The 12329-nt window shown below is 37.2% G+C and overlaps 1 protein-coding gene across 1 annotated transcript in view; it reads right to left on the bottom strand.

Moving 5' to 3' along the window:
• The window catches only part of LOC121324345 (adhesion G protein-coupled receptor A3-like), a 41639-nt gene that overhangs the window by 11631 nt on the left and 17679 nt on the right, over positions 1 to 12329 (bottom strand). The window contains exons 2-8 of the mRNA XM_041266086.1: positions 11224 to 11295; positions 8324 to 8395; positions 3071 to 3142; positions 2310 to 2381; positions 1957 to 2117; positions 1476 to 1689; positions 1081 to 1245 (exon numbers count right to left, since the gene is read on the bottom strand). Of these exons, the coding sequence (XP_041122020.1) occupies positions 1081 to 1245; positions 1476 to 1689; positions 1957 to 2117; positions 2310 to 2381; positions 3071 to 3142; positions 8324 to 8395; positions 11224 to 11295 (828 nt within the window). The remainder of the gene's footprint in view (positions 1 to 1080; positions 1246 to 1475; positions 1690 to 1956; positions 2118 to 2309; positions 2382 to 3070; positions 3143 to 8323; positions 8396 to 11223; positions 11296 to 12329) is intronic.

The raw sequence follows: 12329 nt of genomic DNA, 5'->3' as shown, positions 1-12329 counted from the left end.
AGGTTTTTTTTTTCTTTTCATTTTCCACATGTAGCAGAACATTCACTAGACATCATGCTATTAATAAAAGCTATAAAAAAACTGGTGCAGTGACTCACTACGCTTTACACCGAAGTATTAACCTTCTCTGTATCAACAGCAGAGGACACTGGTTCTGACTGGAAAGAGAGCTCACTTAATATTTAATCTATTCGCTTTCACAATAAAATAGTACATTTACATTAAAAAAGGTGTTTAAATCATTTAAAAAAAAAAAAAAAAAGGAAATTGCTTCTATATTATTGAGCTGAGGAACTCTAAACATGGCCTACTTAGAGTAAAACAAAGGTCAGTTTAACTGTTTAAATTCAATCAGTAAAGGTCCTGGCTTACTATAAACACTACAAATAGCAAGAATGACAGGGAGTAAGCCAGCTGTTTAGTTTGTAATTTCAAACATGCTATGCCTTCATTTTTCTACTATTTATAATAATTAAAACTGTGGCCATGAAAAACAACTAAAAAGCAAGCATGCATATATAATATTTTCTTTCTTTCTGTCGTGTTATTCTTTGTGACCTTGGTATGTCAGGGTTTGATTTAATCAGTGTTTCACCCAACAGATTAAAAGACATTTGACATTAGACAAGGTAACCATTCATAGCAAGTTCAATTGTGTTGGTCATCTGCAGAATGAAGCTGGGCAATTTCCAACGCTTCAGCCTACTCAATACCTACACTTTCTTTAACAAACTACTTATTCTAGAAGGTTCCCCGTGCTAGGATGAGTATGCAAGAAAGCATGTTACGTATTATAGTCGTTTAAGCTTTCAGTCTGACACTGGAGTTTTACGTTTCATGAATTTGTGTAAGACTTGTGTGTATAAGGCTACAAATGCTTTATCCCACCTAATTAGGTTTTAGAAATACAGCTTTTCATTGAGTAGTTTGTGAAATCTGTACCCTCAGGGTCTTTCTCCCCTCAATCTAATTTGGTGTAATAAGGAGCATGTGAACTGGTGCCTGACTGATGTGGTGAATGCAGGGCAGAGATACAAACTGATGATTTTCCAGGAGCAGTAACTGTCTGCTGGTACTGACCTAAAACTCCCCTTGTTATTCACCACCTTCTCCGCAGGACAATACTGAGCGGAGCTCTCCAACACTACGATGTGAACTGTTCTTGTGTTGTTCCCACGACTTGTTCGAACCCGGCACTCCCAGTTCCCTGTTGAGCCACTCCGGATATTGGAAATGGTCAGTTCACTGCAATTAAATTTTTATTTTAAAATGACAGGAAAGAACATTCATAATTTCTTCATTAATGTATGATGTCTATATTGCAAACACTTGCAAAGTTATGCAAGGTTTTTCTAGCAATCCAATATCTTTCACACAGGTGTGAGCAAGCTACAGGTTTGTTTAAATGGATATAAATGTTGCTTAGATCACTTAATCCCAGCATACATTTTCCTAAATGAAATGTTAGTTGATACCTTTCAATCAAGGAGCAGTTCTGAACCATGTTCTTTTTGATGAAAATGCCCTGGGTCACATTTGGTTCCACCATTTTGCCATCTTGATACCATAGCACCTGCATGTCCTGATCAATATAGGAAACCTTGCACTGGAATGGGAGGCTGTCGCCCTCAAACACTATTTGTCGATAAGATGGGGTCATCTGGAAAGATGGTAACTCAAGAGGAGCATCTGGAAAGAGAAAAAAATCAGTGAGAACAGAAATCTGCTGTAAAATACCATTACAGGACTTTAAAAGCATGCGCACCAACAGAAATGTAACTACAAAACACGACATCATACCATTGTGATAGTAAGGATGACTTCGGGTTAGACCTATCAAGCTGGAACAACATTGCAAAAGAAGTGGTCTATTTTGTCTCATCAGCTTTAAACTGGAGTATGAGGTTTCAGGCAACTCGATGCCCATCAATGCTATGAAAGTGAATCATCTCCTACCACATGTCAAGAGCTCTGGTTTGATGTCAGTCACAAGCTGGCTCTGCAAAGACCTCGGATAGGAACACCTGCTTTCACGCACACATATACTCCTCTCCTTCAGCCATCGTATCAGCCAAACCAGATTGCAGTCACAGAGCAAAAACGGTGTCTGGAACTCTCTGCAAAATAACCCACCGTTTCAAAGTGCAAGGTTTTAAAAATACTGTGACAACTACAGCATAAGTGTCTATTACAGGCTTCAAAAAACTGCAATTCTAATGAAAACCAGCATATTTTAAGAAGTTAACAAGCTTAATTAAAAAGTAAATAAAACATATTTAGAATGGATTAATAAATCAAAAGATACTTACAGAGCCTTGAGTGAGCCAAGACTGTCAAAAGCCCCTTGTGACAAAGAAGAAAACTTATTCCCTGAAAGGTTTCTGAAAGAAATGAATACATAAATTGGGTATTGCTGGGGGGGGGGGGGGGGGGGTTTATTATATTTAACCGAGGATCTTTTCACAGTCTCTTAACATGTGCTGTTAAGCAGCTGAATGGCTTCCAATCAATAATTTTATCCTCAAACGTCCTCTTATATGCAGATAAAAGTCCTTCCAGCCAACAATTTAAACTTAAAAGGCACTGCTTAAAATACATGTGGCGATGGTCAAAAATAAAGATGTCACGTTAATAAATAGCACATAGCTATTTAGCTATATAGACTGTGACTTCTTTTGTATGACAGGATACAGGAACCACTTTGTCATTAGTAGCTGGTGTTACAGGGTATTTCTTAGCAGAGCAGTCTGTGTTCAGTGTTAGGGGTTAACCTTGCAGATTTCCTGCAGCAACGTTTAAAGTGGTTCAAACTTTCACCTGGTAAATATTGTTGTCATCTCGGAAATTGTACATGTTTATACAGTAATGGGATGGAAATTGCTTCGATACATAAAAAAAGGCTATGCTCACATGTATCTAGCAACTACAGCAACCAGTAAATGCCAATGGCTATGCCCAAATATGCAAGACAATGCCCTGGGAAAGAAACAGTTATTGGGGTATTGGGTATTCTAAAATGACCATTTTAAAAAGCTTTACTTTTTATGAAGTTATCAAAAATTGTACTCACAGTCTGAGAAGACTCTGGAGACCTTTAAACATGTCCGCATTGAGGCAACCAATTTTGTTATTAGACAAATCCCTGCAAGACAAAAACAAGTTTCAAACAACATTTAAAATGGCATGTATGGAGTTTGAAGATTAATAACTGAATTATACAGGCATCTAAGGTTTTGCAGGGATATTTTTCTGCAAACATACCAATATCACACTTCTTATTTTCTGTAGGTTGGTTTTATCTAAAGTTGAACTGTTTGACTGTTTAATGAAAAAGGAAATTTGAACCCCTTTTTTTTGTGGGTGGAATTATCCATTCCAACAGCACCTACCCCAACCACAACTAAAATATTTAATATTTATGACCTACAAGCAATCTCATATCATGTTTACAAGTTAACATATATACAATACATAATTTCCTTTATTTATTATCAGTAGTTTGTGTATAAGTGCATGCCCACATCTGGAGCTGTACATAAAAGAAAAGCCAGCCATGTGAATTAAAGCATGCTGATGTAGCTCTAAGTGGCCTGTGCAATCAAACTCAAAGCATTATCATTCAGACAAGAATGCAGAGTTTTGTATTTGGGAACATTTTGTTTGAATAGCAACTGTATGTTTCTTTACGAATACAAAATCTGTTCCATCAATAAGATCACCTAATACGCATGCCAGCAAACAATTCACATTGTACTTTTTAAACTCTTGCTACAACCATGATTCATTTGTTTTAATTAAATTATACAAACTGTTTTTATTTACAGTGAAGGGAAAACATAATATGTTTTCATTATAAGCATTTGGGCGACAGTTCCCTTCATTGTAAATAAAATGCGTGATTTGGTAGAATTTAATTAAAACGGTATTAATACATGAATCATGGCTGCAAAAACAAATGGTGGAAATGCTCAAATTTCACAGTAATCAATGCAGTTCATAGGCATAATCAAGACAGACTAATTTGAATAGTCTATGTGGTCCCCCTTGAGGTGACATGGGGTCGAGGGTGACCATCAACACAATGAATGGTGTTCACAGCTACACAGGCTGCACCCTGTACAATTAAATTATATTTGTGGCAATTATAGAAATGCGTTACTCAGTCCAGAGACAATTATTAAACTTCTCTTACACATTAGGGACACAAATTACAGTATATGCTTGATGTCAGGTTAAATACAAGCCTTTGACCTTATATTAAAATTACACCCTGCAATTGGAGTTACCATGGCATCTCTATCCCCTACGGTTCCAGAGAAATAATTAAAAAAAAAGCATTCTCTTTTCAAATTGCAGATATTCTGTTCATTTGTTAGTCCAAGATAGGTTCCTGCTGGACAACTAAAAGATCCACATACATGAAGTTTTGCACATATTATCTACATACTCAGTGATACTCTGTTAGAACTTACAACCTCCTGGGCCTTTCACAGCATGATTGAGACAGCTATTTATAAAACCACTAAAAGCATACATTTTTCTATAGCAGATATTCTGTCAATCTTTGGTAGTCCGAGAAGTTCCTGCTGGAGATTTTGCTGGATGGTTTTGTACATTATCCGAGCATGTTACACCAGACACACCGTTGGTATAAACATTCCCTGAGAGCGGATTTCCCCAAATCTCACTTTTTTTTTTTTTTTTTTTCAAAAAAAAAAAAAAAAAAAGTGTCAGGCCTGAGGCCTATGTCAACAAAGCATTTTTAGTTACTTCTCTCTCTCCAATTAAATCAGTGACCCCTGGGTGACTTGCACTGTGGGTGGTCTCTTTACATGCACGAGGTTCTAAGGAAACAAACACTGCCTCCCGGTTCATATGACACCCCATCGCCAAATTATGGGTATTTTTCCTGAACGTGTTCAAAATTTCCAATTCCATTTCCAATAGGTTTTTTATATGGGGATTCACAATGTACCCTGTAGCTCGACGACCCCTGGGACAAGAAACTCGAGGGAAGTATCTTTAGATGCACAAGAATCTTCGCTAAAGAAAGATATCACTGTGAAAATGGGGGCCTGGACAGGACCATGAGAAGTTTAACGGGGGTTCTAGGCCCAGGGGGATATGGAGATATGACCCAGAGAAGGGTCATTTTTGACATGGCATATATCCTGTTCTCTGGGGGTTCGGAACTTGATTTTTTGTGGCAGGGCCCCATTGGGGTGACCATTCTAGGTGCCAGGATGGCTTGGTAAAGGTCATTAGTTTCCTCACAGCTCACAGAGTTTTTGGGGTACCACTACACTTTAGGAGGTAGTTTATGGTGTCCCCTCAAGTCTAGAACACTTTGAAAGTTGGTTTTAGGAGATCGGGTTCAAGAGTTACACCCCAAAAACTACGGCCAGGTTTTGGTTACTTGTCTCTCCTTTAACTCAGCGACTCGCTGGGAGTTTTTCACGGTGTATGGAAACACTTACACACTGCTATTCTGATACCAGAACACTTTGAATGGAGTTTCTATGTGCTTCTGTTCTATAGATACACACCAAAAGGTGCTTTGTTTATGAAGTCCGCGGTACACGGTTATACATATATGCATATTTAAAAAAAATAAATAAATAAATAAAAAAATGGACAAAAGTCTACAGAGCCCTTGTGGACAAACCTCCACAGAATGCTCTGAAGGCATGATTACATGTTGAGACATCAGCTTGGCTACCCGATGACAACAACATCTCATCTCTGTTTGTAATCAATTAAATATCTGTATGTGTTAAATAAATTCAAAAGGTTGCTTTTGAGTGCTCTCACTTTTGCTTTCCTGGAGTCCAATCAGTGAGGTCCAATCGAGGCAGTGTAAACCTGTTATTGACTACATTTTCTTTCTTTACCATGGGTAATATTGCCCCTCCAAGACTCAGTTTGGGAAACAATTGCTCTATACACTGATAATGTGCACCACAAAAATAATAATAATAAAATAAAGCAATTCAATAAATAACATCACATGAACAACTGACTTCTGACCCTTGCTATTGGCTCGCTGGCTTGCTATTGGCTGTTGATCAGTGATAAATTCAGTAAAGCTACAACCATAATTAATGTATTATTATTATTGACGTCTTTCACACTGGAGGTGTCGAGGCCCTGAACAAAGCAAAACAATCAAACACAAATGAACATTACAAAACACAGCAAACAACAATTAATCAGTTAAAATAAAAACTATAAAGTAAAATACAATAAAAACAGGAAAAGAGAAAAACGATAATCAAAAGTACAGTCTACTGTAATAAACAGTGCAGACTGCAGTAGAGTCAAAGAGTTAAGAAAATACAGCAGATAATTGCGTTAAGGGTATTTTTAAATTTGGCTACTGTTGAATTCTAATGAAATGAGTTCCAAAGAAAAGGAGTAATAGAGTTTTAATTCAATTATACCAAATCACATTTTTACTTACAATAAAAGCCATGTAAATAAAAACGTAAATATTTACTTCATTGTAAATAAAAACGTGATTTGGTATAATTTAATGCAAACTATTAATAAATGAATCATGTGCGTTTGTGTGCACGCATGTGTTTGTGTGCATGTTGTATTTAACGCCAACCTGCCATATTACAGGTGTTATGCACCAGCAGCAGTGGACACTGTACACTTTTCACTATAACTGACAGTGTGTCACTGGCCCTGCATGCGTATCGGGTGATAAGGCTGGGTATGCCCACTTCTTGATTTTTTATATTCATGCGTTTTGTGATGGGGATGGACAAAAAACTGTGGCAAGTAAGCTAAAGTTGATGAACGGTTTGTGAAGTTACGTTCTTTCTAATGCATCAGTTGTACAACCTGCAATCAAAAAACCTCTGTTGTGCTATTGGGGATGGGTGCTGTCTTTGGGAACTGGTACTCTTGTGGGAAAAAAAAAAATCTCAATATACAGACTTTAGATGTGGAATATGACTTCTGATAATGTCCATGGCATATATGAAGCAGCACAATCTGTGCAAGTTGAGGCAACATTTTCCCCAAGTTAGCTGGTACTTTTGCAAATGTTTGAGCTGTGTTGATGGAAATAGTATTGGCAGAAGGTATGAATGGGACATCAGCACAAAACAAGGTAGGTTTATTCACCTTGAAATCATAAAGAAAAGAAAAAACTGACAGAACTCGATAGTCCAAGCCATTGCGAGACACCCCCAAAAATAAATAAATAAATAAATACAAACACACACCACACTGGACATTTCCATCAATATGTTCCATAAGTAAAGCATCATCCTTTTCTGTCAAATATTTACAATTAAGATTATAGGCGTTCGGCAGAATTTTAGCTGATGGACAGTACTGTCGCACCAAGTCACCTATACATACCTTTCTACAATAAACAGTGGCTGTCCAGCAAAGCACAGCGCTGTAACAAACTCATTAACATTCATTGTGTGTGTGCTCTTAAATCGTGTGCAAAAGCCGCAAAAACGGCTTGCTCGTGTCTCAGTTCACTTTGTTTTAGTTTAATGTTTCGCTTATTTTTCAGTATGTTCTTTTACTGTCAGCGTGAACATGTACCTCAATGCAGCAGGAGATGCAGCGCTATGCATCCTCTGCATCACCTGACTCACTTCTGCTATTTGGTTTTTTTTAACATACTTCGAAACATTACAGAATAAGCCAGAAATGCTGAACACTATAGAGACTATAAATAATGTCACCACAGTTAATCAGTGGCAAAAACTTACTAATTACCTCATTTCCCCAAATATTTGCATGTATTTACTAATTCAATGCAGGAACCTTCCAGATGTAGACTAACGAAAGAGCTGCATGTGTTTCATAGAAATCATCATGCAACTTCAAGCAACTTTTTTTGGAAACTTTAAAAGCAAGTTGTGGGGCACAGAATTTCACACAAAAAAACCCTCAGAAATCAAGGTTGTTCAGATACCTATGCTTAAACTATTCACACAGTGACAATTGTTAAAAGTAATTTACAAGTTTCTCCAAAAGTTGCATGGTGTCAAATAGCTTTGGATGGAGGTCCTACAATCAGTGACCATTGCTCAGTACCAAATCTAAAGCACGGTCAGAAATCTTAGCCAAACTAACATCTGCATCATGAAAAAAAAGTAGGATCACCTCAACCTACATGTGTATGTAAAAATGTAAGCATTTTAAAACATTCCATATGGGTATGCAGTCCCCAGCAAGGAAGAAAAAATAAACACACTAACACTAATCCACAGGATTGATTTGCTTTCACAGCACTGACATGGTTAAGAAAGATGTAAACTAGAAAAAGTAAGGAAAAACATTCAATACTTACAGTCTCTTCAGGGCAGACATCCCCAGAAAAGCCCCTGGCTCAATAATGCTTATAAGGTTGTTTTTGAGGTCTCTGTCAAAAAGAAGACACAAATATATAAATGCTGTGAAAGACTCCAGTCTTCTTAGCATCCAACAAACATTCCAATAAGAAATGTGTGTGTGTGGTCTGCAACACTGATATAGCCAGAGGTTAAGACTATTTTTTACTCAACTACAGTTGGTAATGCAGCTTGACAAAGAATCATAGAAAACAGTTGTGTACCAAAGTATGTGGTCCAGATCATAGATATTGCCAGAGCTTAAACTGTGCCAGAGGAAAACTTTACAATACAGCTGTGAACCAAATAAAGACTATAAAATCAATCTATCATAATACCTTGGAAACTTGGAGTCACATGATATTAATAAGGCAACTTTGTTCGGTTAGAAGTCAGTATCATGGCCACCAACACATCATACATAACCATGCAAATGTACAGTCACTCCCTAAGACTGCGTGCAGTGGGGGCTGCTTTGTAACGTTACTATAAAATAGAACTTGACCTTCAGAATCCTAAAACACAGTTCCTGGTATCCATCATTCAGAAACCAAAAATTCACATGACTACAATGTTAACAAACTTAGGTCAGTCAAAATGAAAGGTGTGGAGATTTTTCCAAATTACTTTCCATAACCCTGAACATCTGAATAAGGCATCTACAATGATTTATGACCACGGAAAATAAGCTATATAAATATAATACAAGTCGTTGCTTAAAAACTGCTGTCACTTTGTACGTAAATTTTATGGTTACTTTTAAGCACTTCACACAAAAAATAAATACATAAATTAGTAAATAAATAAAATATCACAACAGGGAATAGAGTAGTTCTCAGACATCATCTAAACATTTTCAACACTGCAAACCTAAAATAGGCTTAACTTGGTGGTGGGAGGGACATCTGACATTTTGAAAACAAGCATGCTATACTTGTCTAGTAGAACAAACAGTGCACTCATATTTCGCCCCTCAAGACAGAGCCCTTAAGAAGGTATATAAGGACCTTTTTATTTTATTGTGTTACATGTTCCCATGTGTTGCTACAACTGTTTATGTAAGGTGTGTGTATTGTTTATATATATAAGTTTTACATTTTGACCACTTTAAACTTTTAAAATTGCATTCCCTGCCTCAAGATGGCTTCCCATGTACCCGCACGGACCTCTCAGAACTACACTGCCACGTGTGAAATCTTGAATGTTTTAACGTTTTGTTTCTGGACATTGCAATACCTGCATGATGCTTGCATTTAATAGGTCGGATCTACAACGTTATTAACTGACAATAACAACCAACCATTTTGTTACAGACTTTCAACAAGCCTGACACAAACAATTGTGGGTGTTAGTTAAACTCTCGTCAAAAAAAAAAAAAAAAAAAAAGCTTAACATAAAAGAAAGAACAGTCCTACTACAATAGCAGGCAGTTTACAGTGACTGCTTCTGATCGAATCAATTCCAGATTTTTTAAAAATCCATTGATGAAAATGTCCGGTCTACTTTTAATGTTTTCAACCAAATTGGCTTTGTCACTGCCGCTCATATATCCACTTTGATATTTGACACATTCACTTGTCCAGTGCTTCATTAATCTGTTCTGTGTACCAGTCTGTCAGAGGGCGAGATCGCTACGAGTACTGTATGCAACTCTCCGATTGATGGAAGCTTTATTGGCAATCCAATCAAAATAACCAATAAAGCCTAAATAAAGTATCCGCCCGTTATACGATATAACCTAGGTTAAAAAAAAAAAAAAAAAAAAAAAAAAAAACACACACAAAGAAAAAAAAACATCAAACACCCACCAGAATAAAGTCAATGCCTCCCAGTTCGTTTGAGAGCCACTGGTATTGAGAAGAAAGCTTAAAATCATTTGATCTCTAGTTTGACTATCTGTGTCTTTTTTCCTCCCCACCAACACCAAATATTTGTCAAAGAAATGAGTGGGGAACAATTAAATATGACAAAATACACATACTGTTAATTTTTACACTGAAGATAAGAGTTGCGACTTTTCTAGAAATCTTTTGGCACGCTTTGCAGTTTGAGAATTGTATTGTACAACATAGCGTTTATCTGTTAAAAGGTAAAAACCTTAATGCAATCTCAGATAAAATCAGTATCTTGAAAATCAGTAGTTTGAACCTTTTCAAAAATAGTTTCACATGGTGTCCCTTATTAAAAAATAAAAATAAAGACTTCAGACTTCAACCCGATAAGTAACATCCATCCCTGGATACAATAGTTGCCTTTAGCCAAAATGCCAGCTTATCAGAATAGTGACAGGCAACATTTTAACAATACCTACGACATTGCCAAAAGACACACTAACATTTTCTAGCCTATACAAGCTGAAAGAAACTAAATCTCCAGTTTAAAAGCAGCCTGCAGGCCCTTTTGTAAAGTACTTCTGATAAACTAAACCTAACTTCGATCAAGGCACAATTTAACTCAAAGTCAGTTGTGTCTCATGAAACAGTACGTTAATCAGCGAATACCAATCAATGACAAAAGACAGTTCCATGGAGACTCAAATTCCTAAAAAATAAATATTGCAGCAACTATGATTTATTAATAGTACCACAAATAGGAGTAAAACTGGGTAAACTAAAGAATACAAAGCTAAATAAAATGTATTTATTTTTTAATGTAACGCAGAATACGTTTAACATACAGTATTGTATTCACAATCCTGATAACCTTTACATAGCTGAATACAGGAGTAAGAAAAAAAACCTTGACCGCCTCTCTTGCAATGCAATTAAAACAATGGCACTATAAGGAAATCAAGTGTTTCCACATGACAGTACAACTCTCCTGGAATGTGTAACTATAAAAAGCATTCAAAAGTACTTACAATCTTTCAAGGACAGAGAGGCCAATAAAGGAGCCGTTTTTGAGTTCTTGTATTTTGTTGTTGCTCAGAATCCTGCAAAACAAAAACACACATCTGTAAAACACTGTCTCAGAACTTCTTAAGTGCAGTACATAACAAAAAATTAAAAGTTCAGTTCCCCAATATGTTAATTAGGATGGGTGTTTTGTCGTGTGCCATATTGGATAATTTAACATTAAGCAGCTGCTGTAGTCCTGTTTTCAGGTGTGACCAAGTCCTTTGAATCACAACAGTTTGTTCACATTTGTACAGCTCATCACTAAAGGCGGTTCAAATCTGTAGGAAAAATATGCAACAAAAAAATGTGTTCTGCGGAGCATCTTATGTGTTTAGTACTTGTATTAATAATGGCTTATAAAAACATAAATCAAGTAAAACAATCACATCAAACAATTTATGGGATAGTGTGACAGGGAGCCGGGTCGCTGGTTCCGGCGGAAGTGCGTGTGCCTGTGAGAAATCAGCTGTGACATGCAGCAGGAGACACGTTGCTAAGCAACCAGCTGAGCAGGAGGCTCGCCCTGAGCCAAGATGATCGGAAGGTCTGGATTGGCTGTGGGGGCATGCTGCGCAGAGCTAAAAAAGCAGCTATGCTACAGCTTGGGGATGCTGCAAGGCCACTGCTGTACAGACAGGTGTAGAGTTAGAGAGTGTTTGTTTACATCCAGGAGGGAACTGTCCGCTCTGCGGGAACTACTACTACAGAGTCCTTTAACTGCAAGACGGGGCCTGTGAAGGAGATTGCCCAGCCAGTGCTGTCGTGATGGCCCGGAGTCACTGGGAGGCCAGGACTTCAGAAGCAACAGAACAGAAATAGGTCAGCTTATGGGATGTGGATCCCAAACCAGTATAGAGATGGTTACCGCACAGCAATAGGTTACTGGAGTGGGACGTGTTGAAATTAAATCTGCACGGCTCAGCGGCGTATCAACACCAATGCTCTGAGTCTGTCAGAATTTTCCAGCGACAACCCACACATGTAACATGTCACCCTGTTAGAGATTTAGTCCAATTTAATATATCAAGCACTTAAATCAGTAAAATCTTTAGAAACTGTCAAACAAAAA

Source organism: Polyodon spathula, chromosome 1 (assembly GCF_017654505.1).
Source record: "Polyodon spathula isolate WHYD16114869_AA chromosome 1, ASM1765450v1, whole genome shotgun sequence".
NCBI lineage: Eukaryota > Metazoa > Chordata > Actinopteri > Acipenseriformes > Polyodontidae > Polyodon > Polyodon spathula.
The sequence above is the reverse complement of the archived record's forward strand: the minus strand, read 5'-3'. Positions and strand labels throughout refer to the sequence as shown.